General features: G+C 58.0%; 1 protein-coding gene across 1 annotated transcript in view; it reads right to left on the bottom strand.

The window, feature by feature from the left end:
- Nucleotides 1-2,071: 2,071 nt before the first annotated feature.
- The window catches only part of ITPKB (inositol-trisphosphate 3-kinase B), a 105,865-nt gene continuing 91,117 nt past the window's right edge, over nucleotides 2,072-16,819 (bottom strand). Inside the window, exons 3-8 of the mRNA XM_055419780.2 lie at nucleotides 16,126-16,225; nucleotides 14,746-14,959; nucleotides 9,809-10,013; nucleotides 7,643-7,744; nucleotides 6,128-6,199; nucleotides 2,072-5,281 (exon numbers count right to left, since the gene is read on the bottom strand). Coding sequence (XP_055275755.2) covers nucleotides 5,075-5,281; nucleotides 6,128-6,199; nucleotides 7,643-7,744; nucleotides 9,809-10,013; nucleotides 14,746-14,959; nucleotides 16,126-16,225 — 900 coding nt within the window. The 3' untranslated portion in view covers nucleotides 2,072-5,074. The remainder of the gene's footprint in view (nucleotides 5,282-6,127; nucleotides 6,200-7,642; nucleotides 7,745-9,808; nucleotides 10,014-14,745; nucleotides 14,960-16,125; nucleotides 16,226-16,819) is intronic.

Here is a 16,819-nt window from a genome sequence, read left to right as displayed (position 1 = left end):
CCCTGGCTGGGGTAGGGGTGATGACGGTGAGGAGAGGGAGTGACACTCCATCCCAGAAAGCACTTGTTGAGGGTCTTCGGTGTTGTTCTTTAGGCTCTCAGTCACGTCCGACTCTTTGCGACCCCATGGACTGGAGCCAGCCAGGCTCCTCTGTCCATGGGACTTTCCAGGCAGGAATACTGGAGTAGTCTCCATGAGTGCCTCTACTGGTCAATTATTGGCAACGGCAAGATCTAGCGAGACACTGAGAATGGATGGCTGAAAGTGGCAGAGACAAGAAGGCAGGAGAGGATGGAGGCCAGGTAATCCATGCCAGCTGGGAGCAGCTCTGCTCCTGCCTAAGAAGGGCCATCTGTGTGCCCGACTGCCATGGTCACTGGGGGTGCTCAGGGACCCCATCAACATTGCCTGAGCACCTGCCCTGTGTCTGGCACTGCAAAACATGGAAAACTGTAGTTAAAAAGTCAAGTCTCTGCTCTCGGAATGGAGGAGAAAGACCCCAAGTCCTACAGATGGTTTGGAACACTGAGCAGTATGCGGGAGATGAGTGTGGCTGGGGTACGCTTGCTTTAGCCAGGGGTTCAGAGACTTTTCCAAGGAGTTAACGCGGGAGTCAAGAGCTAAAGGATGGTATCTCTGCTGAGGATCCCCAGGGAGCAAAGCCTGAGGAGGAGGCGTTTCCTGCTTCTTTGTCAGAATGAAGCCCCATTGGATCCTCCAACTTACAAAGATATCCTTGCCCCCGCCCCCAGACACCCCTCAAGGACATGGGGTGGGAAGGACAGCACACACGGATGACACCCAGCACCATGGTCTCCAGGGCCTTTATTCAGGAAGGTACACAGCGTGTAAAGTCTGTTTGACAGGCACGGTGCGGGGGTCTGTAACAGCTCAGTTTTCTCCGATGAAGCTTCTCGGTCAGAATGAAGACCAGCTGCTGGCCTGATCCGGCAGGACCTTCGGGGAGCTGCATCCAGCAGGCAGGGGTGTGTGTGGTGAAGGTGCAGGGACCCAGTGACCTGTTCTTGTCTCCCACTGGGGAAAGGATTGTACCACGGTGAGAGGGGTTGTTAAATTCCCCCGACTTCAGGGTTACAGGGCTCTGGGCTGACAGGAAAGGAAGGGCAGGAAGCAGTTGGGATCAACCTGGTTGGAGCCCACAGAGCCAGTGTGGGGCATGGACAGGAACGAGATACAGGTGTGAGAATGAGCACAGTTACCACGGGATAGCCTGGGGAGGGCAGTCCAGCCAGGAGGGACAGAAGGTGCAAAGGCACTGTGGCTTTTTTGTGCTTTTGTCCTGTAATTTGTCAAAATGATACAGATGAACCAGCCCCCTGGATACAGAATGCTGGGTTCTGCAAATGAAGCCGCCAGCAATCCAGCGCTGGAAGAGGTCTGAAGGGAAGGGCATGGTGAATCCTTGATATACTGCCGGGGCTGCTGCTCTCAATGGTCTTCCTCCGCCAACCCGGCCCCACGGCCATTCATTAGTCCACCAAACCCTCGCTGGGCAGCTATTATGTGCCAGGCTTGGTGTCCAGTGCCTGGGATGCATGGCAAAGATAAGACAAGCTCTCTGCCCTCCAGACGTCCTCCCAGGGAGGGAGAAGACAGAACTGGTTTTGAAAACAGGCAAATTCTGGATCTGAATCCCTGCTTCTCACTTACTACCCAGGACAAGGTGTTAGGTTCTAAGCCTCAGTTTCCCCACTGGTAGACTGTACAGCTTTACTCATGGAGCCGATACCGGGATCCAAGGGGACTAGAGACGCGAGCACCCAGAGCCAGGCTGCATAAGCAAAGGCTGCTGCCAGCTCCGGGGGGGAGCAGACTGTGGCTTCGTCCCTGAGCCACCATGTGACGTTTTCATGGGAAGAGTAGAAAAGAGTTTTGAAAAGTGTTTAAAATCCTTTGCCGATTAAAATATTACCCAATCTGACCCCCGACACCTGGGAGATCGCATAGCCCCACTGGATCCTCCAACTTACAAAGATACCCTTGCCCCCGCCCCCAGACACCCCTCAAGGACGTGGGGTGGGAAGGACAGCACACGCAGATGGCACCCAGCACCATGGTCTCCAGGGCCTTTATTTAGGAAGGTACAGAGCGTGTAAAGTCTATTTGACAGGCACGGTGCGGGGGTCTGTAACAGCTCAGTTTTCTCCAAAGGTGTGGGGAGGAGAGGGGTGCAGAGGGAAGGAGAACACCCAGGGGAGTCTTCTTCTCCAGAAAAAGGCACTGGCAGGGGTGAGCACCTCGCTTCTTCCCAAGCAAGGGCCTGGGTTATATACACACGGGGGTTGACCAGACGCAGAGAAACTCAAAGCTAAATACAGCTAACAGTGGAAAGAGTCCATGGGGAGTGGGGAAGAGAGGGGGACAGTGGCCAAGGCTACATCCAGGCTCTTTCCACTGGGTGGGAAAAGACGTTCAGAAAGAAGGCAGAGCTTTAAAGGAGAAATAGCATCCAGCCTCTCAGACTTAGTGTTTTGTGCAACTGAAAAACCCACAAAATAAATATAACTTAAAAACCTCTTACATGACACTAAAAGCACATTTGGGACAAGCAGTTGAGAACCCCCCTCCACTGCTGAGCAGTGCTGAACCCCAGGAGCCCCGGTGCCCCACGGGGCCACCCACTCACCTGTGTGCAGGTGTGCACACTTCATCCCTCCCTCCTGACACCTGCAGGGCCAGGACCCAGGGGGTCCCCGCCTGGACCGGGCTGGCTGGGGGAGGTTTCCAGACTGCCTGAATCCCATTCCAGGATCCATCCATCCCGCTTGGACAATGGAGGAGTGGGGAACAGCGGGGAGAATGGGGTGCGAGAGAGGAGGTGTGCAGGAGAGCTAGCATGAGAAATACAAAACCCTCAAACCCCTAAGTAATAGAATAACCCCACAGAGACACCACCTTCTACCACTCACATATATACTTGTAACCCAAAGCTAAGAATTGCCAAGAGGAGACCCTCTGGGGCACCTTCAATGAACAAATCACTTGTATATTAGCACACTGTTTGCAAACAACTGGCGTCTGCTTAAAGTGCCTGGAAAGTTTGTTCTCTTCAATCGGTTAAGCTGGTCCCCTGTAATTTTTGTTCATAGCATGATTTTGCTTTAACAAACTTTTTTCATAGATAGAATGAGGGTAACTTGGCCAGCCCCTAGTGGGGTTTTACATCTGAATTTATGATGTCCCAGACCCCCTCCAGACAGTTGCAGCACAGACCCCCGGGGTCCCTCCTGACCCAGCTGAGCACAGCTCTCAGACCCCGAGCTGACTTTGGTGCATCTGCCTTCTAGGGTCACGTGGTGTCACGAGCTCTCCAGTGCTCAGCCGGGTGGGGGTGTGACCTTTAGCAAGTCAGCCCACACTGGAGCTCACTGATGTTTTGAACAAGAGTCAGGAAGTTGAAAAGTGATTTCCTTTTTTAAAATCTATACTTACACATCCTTGTGTGTCCCACCCTCCGCCCCCACCAACTGTCACTCACCCAGGATGAAAAGGGAAATGTAAGTCACGTGGGCAAGTTGGCAGTTCCCCCAGAGACCCTGGGGTAACAGGGGGCAGCCCAGGAAGCCCTCCCTGTGGACTGGTCCTCCAGGCACACACACCTGGGGACACATCCACTCCACGTGTCCCTGGAGTATCTCCCTGCAGAGCAATGGGTCCAACCTCCTGCAGCAAAGGTGAGCACTGGGGGCACAGCACCAAATGGCCACAGAGCTGGAGTTTTGTTCTTTAAAAGTCATGCGAGATTTACATCCTTCTCAATAATACAGACCTACTTGCTTTACAACTAAAATAAGGTTTACAAGTGGTTCCCTATGAATCTTCAAACAACCTAGTAACCCCAGGAAGAGATGCCTGGCACCTTCCACATATTCTGGAAGCTGCCCACACCACATTTGGGAAATGGGTCTAAGCCCTCCAGGCTGCTATTTCAGGGGAAAAATGATGCCAGTGAGCCAATGTCCTGCTTCCTCCTTGCTCAGCACTGGTCTGAGGCTCTGCCCCGTAAGTGCTGGACACTCTGGGTTTCATGAGAGCCCCAGGTGTGCATCAGGGGGACCAGCTGGCACTAGGAAGTGGCAGATGAGAGGACAGGAGCGGAGTGCCCTCTGCAGGTTCTTTCTTCCCTTGGGGCTGCCTGGGCCCTGGCCCGCTGCCATCCAGCCCTCAGGACCTCTCAAAGTAAGGAGGGGAGTGGGAGGCACAGGTGGAAGGCCCTGGGGGTCAGGGGACATCTCTGAAAGCTCAGGTTTGCAGAGTGTCCCCCTGAATTCATGCCAAGACCACAGAAGGAAGAACAAAGCTCCTGCCTGCGCCCTCCTGGGAAGGTCAGTGTCAGAGAGCACAGTCAAGTTGGATCTGGGACTTTTGGATCCGGGGTCTGTCCCAGTGCTGGGGTGTTTCAATACCCAGTGGGAGGGGTCCCTGCTTTGGCAGATCTACAAAGGTTACCTGGGCATCTCTGGGAGTCCCTCGGCTGAGAAGCAGAGTCTTTTATTCATGGCAGACACTCTGTCCTCAGTGGTTTTGTGCCCCAAATACCAGAGAGCCTGGCAGCAGGCCCCCACGTCCAAAGCGAGCAACAGTCAGCCCACCCCCAAAGGGTAAGGCAGAAGAGGGCTACACCTAACAGTGCCATCGCTGGCACCAGCCACCAGGGGGCAGCAGGCCCCCACAGGTAACCTGCCCAGAGGCTGGGGTGCACTTCTGTTAGGGTCCCCTCTGGAGTCAGGAACTCCATGGCTGCCTGAGCCTCCCTCCAGCTCTAAACCCTACTGGCCTCCCAGCAGGTGGCCAAGCCTGGGTTTGGGGATTTCTCTGCTAGTAGGAGATCCTACTGACAAAGAAAGTGGTTAACCCCAGCTCCAAGCCCTTCAATTAGGAAGTAACTAGAAAATCTCATCTCTTCTACAAAGTGTCTTGTAGTGCCGATCGATCAGGAGGGTCAGTTCTGGGGCTTGCACTCAGTGGGGGAGTGAAGGAAAAATTCAGAAGGAGAAGGAAAGCAAGGGGGAGAAGAGGCCAGGGCGGTGGTGAGGCGGGGCGGAGGGTGGCCTCAGGCACTGGGGCACATTTCCGTCAGGATGTCAATGAGGTTGTTCAGGCCCGAGAGGTAACCGTCCTCCCGGTTCCCTTCCTGCCACGGGATGTCGTGCTGCAGGGTCTGGCCCTCGGGCAGGGGCGTGGTTTTCCCAAAGTCGATCATCCACACCTTGGCCTGTTCCTTCTTGTCGTGGATGAAGAGGAGGGAGCTGCCGATGACCTGGAGGGGAGCAGGGAGATGAGGCCGGGAAGGGCCAGGCCCCACCCTGACCTCACCCTGATGCAGACCAGGCTCGGGAAAGCCGGAGACCTCAGTGTGAAGTGGGCAAAGCTGCACTCAGGTGAGGCCAGAGCCCATGGCTCCATTCCCCCATTTTCTCCTGGGCAGCAGAGCCCAGGAGGGTGGCCATGCCCAGGGCAGAGTACATGGGATCCAAAACAAGACCACCCACAGTGTAACAGAGCCAGGGAGGAATGTCCAGGATGGTAGATCCTGTGCATGTGTGTGGGTGCACGCTTGCACGTGGGCCTGGGCTCCCCAGTGAGTCAGGGTCTGAGGAACCCCTCCAGGTACTGCTGTCAATCCCCAAATCCTCTCTCTCTCAAGTTCCCTGCCTGCTGCCCTCTGCCCACAGAGGAAGGCAGAAGCCCTGCTGCAGAGTGGTACCCCGAGACCTGCCTGGCCTTCCTGAAGATCTCGGGGTGGTGATGGAGGGCTACTTGGCTACTCCAGCGGCTCAGAGATCCTTGGGTGTGGGAGACACAAGTCCTGCCACAGCCACTCAGAACGGAGGAGCCCCCATGGTCGGGAGGGAGTGGGAGGAAAGGGCGATGGGACCACAGCTCACAGCCCTCGTGGCTGTCCCGGGGAGCCTGGCAGATGGCCGCAGTGTGGTTCCTGCGAGGAGTGAGGCGCCTGACCCAGCTGCAGTCATCCTCGGGCTTTGGGAGCAGGCCTGCTGGCGTGGGGGGCAGGCCCACAACTCAGGCAGGCGCGCCCCAAGGTCACGGCCCACCACACCAGAGCACAGGTCTCCGCCCCTGAGGTCTAACGCCTGACACCTACCTCGTGGCACTTGAAGAAGGGAGAGATTTCCAGGGTGGCCCGGATGTCCTTCAGCCGGTCCCGGTAGGCAATCTGGGAACAGAAAGATGCCTAGAATTTTACATATATCGGGGGGATGGTATGGTGGGGATGAAGGCCGGGCAGCTGGGGCCCTGGTCCCACGCTCCCTGTACTCCACACTGCTTCATGACAGGAGCTGCCGGGGTGGAGGGGAGTCAGTTCCAGGAGCCCCCCACACAGGGGTTAAGTCTATTCTGGAATGCCAGCAGTGTGGAGGCAGCACCCAGAGAGCCCGGTTGCCATGGTGTGAACTTCCTGACACAAACTTAGTGCCCTGAACTTTTGAAAAGAACAGCATCAAAGAGCCAAAGGCACAAATCCCTCTGCCAGTGGCTTCTCCGCAGAGCTGCACTGGCCCTGGGGTGTCCATCCTCCTGGGGGGCTGCGAGCAGGGAAGCCCGTTGCACAAGCACATAGGGTCCCCTCGATGCCCGTGTGCAGCAGCGCCAGCCTGGGGCTCAGTGCCAGGAATAAACCCCTCTTGTCCGGGCGCAGGCACCGAACACTCTGTAGTGGCTCTGCTGAGCTGGGGCACCCGTCCCATGACTGAAGCCTCAGCTCTTACCACGGGCCAAAGTCTCTTGGCTGGAAAAGGCGGGAGGGAGACTACCCAGTACCAGCCAGTGCTGAGTCTCCTTGGAGAAGGGTTGCCTGGGTCCAGCCCTCCTTCTCAGCAGTCCTGGGGAGCCCATGCAGGAGAAGGTGCCTCTCAGGAGGGCTCCAGGGCCCACCTCCCTGGTGTGGTCAAGTCCCTGGTTGTCACAGGGTGCCCTGTCCTTGGGGTGTGGGGGCTCAACACGCCCTACCTCACATGATCCCAGTGCTCAGAGCATCTGTCCAGCCTGCCTACAGCAAATGAAGTCATCTGTCACGAACTTCTTCCACCCACACCTCCAAGCTCAGAGAGCCTGTCAGCTGGGGAGGGTGATGTGATATCTCATGCCCCATCCCCCGCACACTTCCCTCACTCGGTCTCAGCTTGGAGGCCAGGCCTAGAAATGCAGGGATCAGCAGGCTGCCAGCCCACTGGGTGTGAGCCCCAGCTCCCCTGCTTTCCTAGCTGTGTGCTCTTGACCACTCAGTCTCCTCATCTGTAAAATGGGGACAAGGATGCCGAGCCACTGCAGGCGGCTGCTGTGAGGGTGTGGTGAGCACTTGGCATAATACTTGGCAGGCAGTGGGTGGGAGTTGGGGGGGAGGCTAGAGGAATACAGCGTTGGAAAGGACTGCTCTGAAGAGGATGGAAACATTTTGGGGAGCTGAGTTTCTGGCGAAGAGAAAAAACAAGCGCATGTTCACCTGCCGACAGGCTGACCGCCACACCATCTCCCTCTCCACGTTCCAAGCAGAAGTTTGGGGTCAGGGTTTTCTGCGTGGGTACCACGGCTCAGTCTTGGGCTGGGCAAGAACCCCCAGAGAGGGCCCAGCCCCCTTTGCGAGGGGCACCCGACTCACCAGGATGTTTGGGTTTCCTTTAGTGAATTCTCTGAAGGCCTCAATCACCTGCTCCCTCGTTTTGGTCTTCTTGAAGTCCCGGTTCACAGAGCCGTCTTCTTTCTGAGGAGAATGACACCCACCCGGGAGGCAGTTCAGCAGACAGCCCACAGGTGGGCACTGCGCTCATTCCCCCACCCCATGCTTCGAGCCACGAGCCCCAAAATGACCCCCAGGCAGCGAGGTGCCCGCATGCAGGTGCCGGACTGACCAGGCATGGGGGGTTAATCTGATGCACAGCAGAGGGGTGCCTGACCTGGGCCCTGGCTGAGGAGAGGCAGCAGGTGGCACCAGTGTCTCAGGCAGAGGAAGAGCATTAGGAAGGCCTGGAGGCCTGAGGGGCGCTTGGGCCAAGGTGGGGGAGCAAGGCCGTGAGAGCTGCCCGTCCTGAGGGTCCCAAGTGTGAGCAGCGGGGTTCTGAGGGAGCTGCACAGGCCTCCACTGCCCCTAGAGGCCCGGGGTGCCAGCACTGTGGAACTGGGGTGCCAGAAGGTCTGCTGCCCAGGGACGCCCATGCTCCCCACAGGACAGAGAAGTCCCTTGCCCCATGTTCAGATTCCCTCTGTAATCACAGGTCTCTGACTTAGGTTCCCCGAAAGCCGAGGTGTAACAGCCCACCTGGCTCCCAGCCCAAAACACAAAATGCATCCATTTCCTGAGCCTGGCACTACGTCTGTTCCAGACAGACCAGGTGACACGTGAGGCTTAATTAGCACCTCTATGAGGAAATCTGCTCTTTAAGATCAAAGAGTGAGAAAGGATGGCTCTCCTAGGAGCCCCCAGACATAGGTCTGTGCACCCCAGGAGCTGAGCTTACGGCACTGTGGCTGCCTCTGCAAGAACGGGCAGGACCCCGGGCAAAGGGAAAGAGTGGTGGGCTGGGCCTTCCCCACCCCACAGAGGGTCTCTGCGGGGGGCCTTTCCTGGACTAAGGGAGGGGAGAGGCTGGTGGAGAGCGGGTGAAGGCAGCTGGCTTCTCTCAGAGCCCGAGAGGACGGGCTGTGGGCTGCTTCCACACAGAGGGACAACAGACAGACCAGAAGATCCAGCTTGAGATGGAGAGAGAGGTAAAGGGGAAAGCAGACTGCCTCAGACAGATCCAGAGAGGAAAAGGAGCGCTGAGAGGAAGAGGATGTGCATGTAACAACGCTGGACGCAAAAAACAGCAAAAGCTGATTTCAGAAGACAGGGGAGGGGCAAGTGGCTTTCTCAGCTCGTAAAGCAGCTGTCCCAGGGGCCACTGCCCAGCAGAAACTTCCACCCAATGCCATCTACAAGGAGGCTGCCCCGGCTTCACTCGCTCGGGATTCATGCCCTACTCTGGGCAAGGACCGGCCAACATGAGCCAAGAATGGACAGAGATGAGAAACCCAAGAACACTCACGGACTGCCCTCCACTGACAGGGATGGTTGCCTGAGACTGAGGGGCCAGCACCTCACACCATGCTGCTTGAGGCGAAACGCACGTCTGAGCAGACGCCCAGATCCAACAGCAAGGGCGGCGTCTGGGAGCCTGGGTCTGGGGAGAGCATTCTCAGGCCCTACTCAAATGAGTGAAGGGGAAAGAAAGGAGAATGAGGTGGCCCGGAAGTTGGGGGGTGGCCTCAGTGCAGGCTCCCGAGAGGTGTTTGGTGACCCGGATGGAGCAGTGCCTAGTCCTGCCTGCCTGGGCAGACAACTCTGATGTCAAAGCAGCTAGCAGGCTCCCTTCCTTGCCTGCATCTCACTGAAAGTCCTCATTTTGGGACCCTGGGCAGAATGAGCCAGCTCCCAGCCCTGGCATCCAGGCAGGGCCCTCCTGGGTGGGTACTCAATGCAGGGCATGGTCTGGACTGAAGGCAGGGTCATTGGCAGAGAGCTCACTGCTGGGCAGGGCTAGAAGGTACCCCTGCTCCAAGGCGCTAGCCCCCTCCAAGGCCATCCCACTTCAGACCAAGGAGTAGGCCAATTTCCCCAAACATCTTCCCCTGGGGCTGGCTGCCCAAACCCTGGGTCTATACTGGAAGGAATCTTACAGCCTCTGAAGGACCCCTGGGGTGAATGTTGGTGGAATCCAAGGATCCAGCCCTTTCCCAACCAGGAGCTGGGCGGCACAGGCAGCTTCAGGCCCCACCTGGCCATCCTCACCTTGATGCCCTCGATCCTGAACCCGAGGGTGGCCGTGGAGCTGATGGTTTCCCTCCACTGCATGTACCGCGGCTTGGTCACTGCCCGCTGGGCTTTCTCCTCCTCGGTCGGGGCCTCTGGGTCCACCTCAATCATCTTCTGGTACATGTCCTTCCGGAGGCTGGGCTTCTTCCGGGCCTTGGTGAGCTCCTCTTCCAGGTAGGTTCTGCGAGGGAAGGGAGGCCACATGAGGGCCGCTGGCTGGATCGAGGCCCACTGGCGCCTTGCCCGAGGTTGCAATCAGCTTGGCCAAGCCAGGCTCACCCAGGGTGGACACACTTTAGGTTGGGCTGGGCCTAGCTCTTTACAGAGACAGGGGGAGCCTTGCCTAATAGGGGCAACTTCATTCCGAGACCACTGGGAAGGCCTGACAAAGCCCAAGGAGCTCTTCCTTCTAGGGGAAGCTCACAGGACCAGCAGGGGAGGAGGAGGCAGGGCAGCTTGGGAGCTCGTCCTGCTGGGGTGAGGATGGGGAGGGGGCTGAAGGCAGGTCCATTCAGGGCCCAGCTTCCCCGCCCCCCATGTCTGCTGGGACCCTCCTGAGAAGCGAGGGCTTCGGAAGCCAGCACCCGTGTGGGTCGGGAAGCATGTTCTGTCCCTCTCCCCTGCCCATCTCCCTGGTGCTCCTGAGGGCTCTCTCTGAAGAGGGAACACCTTCCTGAGTAAAAAGGCCAGGCCAGAAGGCGGTCTCTGAAGAAGCCACAGTGCTGGAGGGAGAAGCATGACGGAGAGGAGAGGGGAGCCTCGGGGCTCCCTTTGCTACAGAATAGACATGCTGGGCTCTTCCTGCCTCTCCGACACCAGGCCTCGAGAAGATGCAGTTAAGCAAACCGCTTCACCACCGCGACTTCTGTACAGGTGTCGGAGGCGGGGTGCGGGGAAGCCTGCAGGCCCAACTGGCAGGGGTCCCCTAGAAACCAGCGGACATAACAGAAGCAGGGACGGTATAGACTGTGGGCAGCCTGGCACTGAATTCCTGGCCCCAGGCTGCCTCCCTGACCCCCAGGGCCAATGGGGTGAGTCACCACCCTGCTGCACACCCCAGGGCCAATGGGGTGAGTCAACTCCCTTGCTGCACATCAGACGCCCACCCTCCTCCCTGCTCCTATTTCAAACTCCCCGTCATCCCCAACAATGAGCTCAGCTGCTGTCTGTGACCCTTCCTGAGACAGAAATCTGCAGCGTCAGTTGAGTAGAGGGAAGTTTTCTCCCTGGGCCAGTGTGGGTGGGCATTGCCCACATGGTGGTCTGTGACAATAGGCCTGGCCTCTACTCACCATCTGTCCCCGGGGGCTTTGCTCCACGGCCACCCACCACACATCCAACCTGCCAGTGTGGGACCCAGAACACACTAGTCAAATCTAAATCTATTAAAAAGTTTCCAGAACCACTGGACCAACTCTTAACAAGAAAGAAGCAGATCTTTGGGTGTGAACTTGGGCCTGGTCATTTAGGACCCTCCAAGGAGTGATGAGGGCTCCCTGGGTAGCTCAGCTGGTAAAGAATCTGCCTGTAATGCAGGAGATCCCGGTTTGATTCTTGGGTCAGGAAGTTCCTCTGGAGAAGGGATAGGCTACCCACTCTAGTATTCTTGGGCTTCCCTGGTGGCTCAGACGGTAAAGAATCCACTGCATTGTGGGAGACCTGGTTTGATCCCTGGGTTGGGAAGATCCCCAGGAGGAGGGCATGGCAACCCACTCCAGAATTCTTGCCTGGAGAATCCATGGACAGAGAAGCCTGGTAGGCTACAGTCCATGGGTTCGCAAAGAGTCGGACATGACTGAGCGGCTAAGCACAGCACAGCACAGGGAATGGTGGAGACCGTAAGGAGGTGGTCCGCCTTGGCTGTGCCCTCTACACACACATACACGCATACACACACCATGATATGTACGCCCAAGCACACACACACTTCTGTGTACAAAGCCAGGTCAGAGATGATGAGAGCTTCAGGGCAGAGGCTGTGGGCAGGAGGCCTCTGCGTGGACTTGTGTCGTGCTGGCCCATGTGTGTATTTGTATGTGCGGTGTGGAAGGGACTGCCATCCCAACGCTCCTGAGTGCACTGCAGGGGCCTGCAGGGCGGGTGGATGGGTGCACTTCTGCAAAGATTTCTCAGTAGCTCCTTAAACAGGAAGCAAGCCTCAATGTCAAATCCCTTTCCACACGGGGCTTTCTCCAAAAAGGGGCCCGCGCAGCTCGGTCTGGGCAGAGTTGCTCACCTTTCAGGGAGGTAAGGGGCAGGGCAAATGCCCACAAGGGTCACAAGCTGGGTGGTGGGGTCAGGGATCCACTGGGAGGTGTCCTGACACTGGCCCAGCCCACCTCACCCACCCCCGCAGGAAGGTCACGCCTCCATGTCACGTGGAGGAGCAGAGGCCAAGGGGCAAAGCCACAAGATGAAGCAGAGGGAGGGCTCCTCTCAGGAAGGCAGCCGGCCCACGGAGAGCCAACAGGTGACACACCAAGCCACCCATTCCCACCGCTGTCTCCAACCTGCTTCCACAAGGGCAGAGGTGCTACAGACAGCCTGGTCTCTGCCTGCCAGTCCCCGGCCTGAACATCAGGAGGACACTCCTAATTCTCCAGACACAGAGTTACAGGTTAAATCGAAGAAAACTCCCTAGAGCAAAGCAGGCCAATGTCCTTGTGGAACCAGGGTCCCAAGAATGCCCCTCGTTAGGACACCACAGTTGCCTCCATCACCCAATCCTCAGGCTCCACCGCGGCTGAGGCTTATTCTGCTGACCGGTCCTTCCACCACAGTGACAAGTCTGTGACGAGTCTGAGCCCCTCCTGCTTGGGAGGCAGGGTCTGTGGTGGCCCTGGGTCCGGCCTCATCCCTCTGACAACCACAGAGGCCCTGGGAAGGGCCCAGCTGGCAGTCAGAGGCCTGCTGCAGAGGTGGGTAGTGTGTCTGTCTGGCTGTGTGGCCCTGGCGAGTCCCTTAGCCTCTGGTGGCAAAGGTCTCCCGCCCCAGACTGGCCTGAGACCCATCTGCCAGAATGGCTGTAAGAAGTCCTCAACACTCGGAGCACAGAAAGGCCCGCCACACTCAGGACCCAGGAAACCGGGAAGGTGGGGCTGGAGGGGACTGGTTTGGGGGAGACCTTTCCCTTTCCCTCCACTCGGGCCCTCACTTGCCTACACTCTGTCTCCAAGCTCTGCCCAGGACTGAGCTAACTGTGTCCCGGCCCTGCTGGTGGCTCCCGAGAGCCCTGGGTGCAATGGGACAGGGGCTCCAGGTAGCAGGGGGAGGGGGCAGCCCTGGTGAATCGGGGGGCTCCTGTCCCCCACAGCCTGCCAGGGGACAGACGGGCACACAGGCAGCCTTTCGGGACTGACTGGCCACACGTTCTTCCCACAGGGTGTACTTTTTTTTGGCCGTGGTCTGACTGTACAGCCATCAGAATTTTTATGTGTCTCCCCTTGAGAGAGTGCTTCCTACTGCATTACGCGAGTGTCTTCCAGGCACAGAAATTAAGACTCTGGAGAAGAGCAGTGGCCAAGTGGCTGGAGGGATGTTCTGTCTCCTCCCCGGTGGGCTGGAGGTGGTGAGACCCATGGATGGAGGGAGGAGAAGGCTGGGAGGCTGGGGACAGCCAGAGCAAAGACTGGGACCTATTCTTACCCACCCCTTCGTCACCGCCCTCGGGGCAACGCCAAGGGGACACAGTGGGCCAGCCTGCAGGGTCTGATTTTATGACACAACTCCCAAGAGGAATGAAGAGGGAAAGAAAACTGACCGGCTTGCCTGCTTCTCTCCTGCACACACGCACGCATGCACACATACTCTCACACACACTCCTCTTTCTCAATCTCCTCTTTTAAGAAATAAAACTGCTTAAAGCATCCAAAGCAAACACAGGCTCCAGCTGTGACCTCTGCGGCTGGGAGCCTGGTCTCCCCAGCGAGCAGCGGGCGGGATGGAGAAGCCGGCGTCTGGCCGCCTCCTCTCGGCACCTGCGGCGGGGCGGCTCTCTGAGGCCTGCGGGGACTTCCCCACCCGCTGCCCTGCTGGGGAGAAGGAGTTACTCTGTGACTCCTGAGATGAGATGGTCAGAGTCTGAGAGATGAGAAAACCCGACCTGCAAAGCAGGGCCGGCGGCCAGGTCTAAGGCCCTCTGGGCTCTGCTCGCCACCCTGTCTCCTCCAGCCCACTCCTCCTGTCTCCTTCCCTCCTGGGTCCTGTCTGGGCAGGGTCTGGGGTGGGGTGGGGGGACCCAATCCCACACACAGGCCGCCCACATACCCATCTGGCCATGTGTCCTGCCCCTGACCTGGGAACACGCAGCTGCCAGGCTGCGGCCGCCACCAGCCCCAGTCCAGATGGCAGCAAGCCTGTGCCTGTTGTCAGGGCCTCTCGTGCTCCTGGATTCCCTTCTCCACTGCTCCCTTATGGCAGGCTCGAGTCTTTGGCAAATCAACACGATCTACTGACCAGTTCCTTCTTCCCACTCACTGGCATGGGGGCAGGCGGCAGGAGGGGAGAATGGGATAAGAAGACCCTCTACTCCAGTTGCCCCCCTTGTAACGCATGTAACAGGAAGCCGCGCCCCCTGCTAGCCCCAGCAATCCCAAATGGGCTGACCAAATGGGCAGCCCTCTCCATGGGGAGGTTCCGCACTCCTCCAGGTCCCCTCGATCCCTGGCTCACTGGAGGAGGAAAGGGGTCGTCCTGGGCAGAGCCAGCCTCCCTGTCCCCTCCACACATATGCGAGATGACCGGAGTGGGATCCACCCAGACCCCTGGCCTGTCCTCGTACACACGAGGCCTCGGGGACCGCCCAGAAAGCCCCTGCCTCCTGGGATCCCTGAGCGCCGCCGTGCCCAGGATCTGCTGCCCGGCCAGCTGGGTGCTGAGGAGCAGGCAGGCCCCATCCCAGAAGCCTGGCTCACCTGACGCCCATCTTGCAGTCCATCACGCACGGCGAGTCGAAGTCAGCCAGCAGGTCGTCCATCTGGTTGTAGCGCTCCCCGTCCTTGACCACGTCCCCGTGATAGGCAGGCACGAAGGGCTTCAGCACGTCGGCCATCAGCCTGTCCAAGCAGCGCTGCTCCGACTCACAGTGCTTCTTCAGGATCCTGCCGTTGGCAGCCGCCTTGAAGCTCCCTACGGAGCAAGGTAGGAGGAGACCCTGGGTCTCTGGCCCGGGCCCTCCCTGCCCTGACCTCCCCCATTGGCACACACGCCCCTCCATCACAGGGGATGCTGCAGGGTTGGCTAAGCACAGAGCTCAGGGTGTGCCCAGGTCCCTGCTGGCGGAACGAGCCCTTTAAGGGGAGTGGGGGCAAGTCCCAGTCGGTAACTCTGGGCTGGCTCCCCAACTTCCCAGACCCCAGGCTCCTCCTCTGAAGTTGGAAGCAGAGCAGTGCTCACAGCTGAAGGGTGAGCAAGGCTAGTAGAGGTTTGGGCAGGACCTACGCACCCCCGTCTATGTGATTTCTACCTCCCACCCCACCATCAACCCTTCCCAGCCACGAAGGTGTCTCCACTCTCAGCGGAGAAGCCCTGATAGGATGGGACTTAGTGCCAGGACAGGGAGACTGGCAGAGAAGTGGGGACCCCACACTTCTGAGCCACGCCCTCAGGCAAGTATTGAGGAAGGGTGTCCATCGGCCTGCCTTGAGCTAGGCCAACGTGGTTGAGGATAGAAATAAATGTCACACCCTGTGCTGCCCTGAAGTCCACAGGCAGCCGATGATGGATGGATCATCATTACAAAGGGCCACGGCTAGTGGGCTAGACAGCTCTAGACGTCCTCCTGTCACTGAGGGCCACCTGGAGACCTCATGGCTAGCCCAGAGACTGGCCACTGCAGCCAGCACTCCACACCGTCTAACACTCGTGGAGTGACCTGCCGGCTCTCCCACCAGCTATGAGTCTCCTCTGGGGCAGACACTATCTGCATTTGTGCTGTTACCCCGAGGAGCACGGTGAGGTGAGCATGCAACAGGCACTCGGGGAAGCACTTAGCTTTGTCTCTTTGTCCAGGGTGACAAATGGCAGGCGAGCCGACAGATGACTTTGTTTATTGAGTTAAAATGAAAGAGATTGAAAGAGACAGGGACTGAAGGGGGAGGCGTGTGATCTGTGAAGGGGTGGCGCAGACTATGGACAGGGCGACTGTCACGTGCATTTTCAAGGCAGTGTTAGGGCCCTTCTCTTGGAGAGCATCTCTGTTCGGAACCTTCATCTCCCGGAATATCCAGGGCCGCCCCCGACACGTGCTGGTCGCCTCCCCAGAGAGCCAGACGTCCCGGGAGAGCTGAAGCTACCTGCGTGTCCTGCCAGCTGGATCCAGGGGTACTTCTTCTTGAAGGACATGACAAAGGGAGACCAGTGCACCATGTTTTTTATTTTCCTCCATGATTTGCTCTAGAAACAAGCAAACGAAAAACTCAACGTTAGAGGCAGAACTACTACTTTCTGCTGCTGCTGCTGCTAAGTCACTTCAGTCGTGTCCGACTCTGTGTGACCCGATAGACAGAAGCTCACCAGGCTCCCCCGTCCCTGGGATTCTCCAGCCAAGAACACTGGAGTGGGTTGCCATTTCCTTCTCCAATGTGTGAAAGTGAAAGTGAAGTCGCTCAGTCGTGTCCGACCCTTCAAGCCAGGTAAGCTCTGGCCACAGGACGAGAGGTGAGTGCCACGCCCACAAAGCAGGCAGCTCCGAGGACCTCACCTCCAGCATCTATGTGGCATATATCTAGGGGGCTTTGCCCCTTCGTACAAACAGGCTGAGCAAAACACCCTGAATCAAGGGGACAGGCTCCGACACGCTCTGAGAACAGAGGACAGGGAGGGCAGAGGTTCTCTATCCAGGGCTGACCCCATCCCATGCCACTCCCCTATCAGGGGACAACTAAACCCACACTGCCCTTCTTCGTGCCCCTCGAGGGACTTCAGTTTCTTCATCGGTCTAGGCAGGGCTTAATTGGAGCCCATGCTCTTTGGATCGATGGACACTCT

The sequence above is a fragment of the Moschus berezovskii genome, chromosome 17, assembly GCF_049115385.1.
Source record: "Moschus berezovskii isolate FMDL1 chromosome 17, NW_MosBer_1.0, whole genome shotgun sequence".
NCBI lineage: Eukaryota > Metazoa > Chordata > Mammalia > Artiodactyla > Moschidae > Moschus > Moschus berezovskii.
This window is presented reverse-complemented; position numbering and strand designations above follow the sequence as displayed.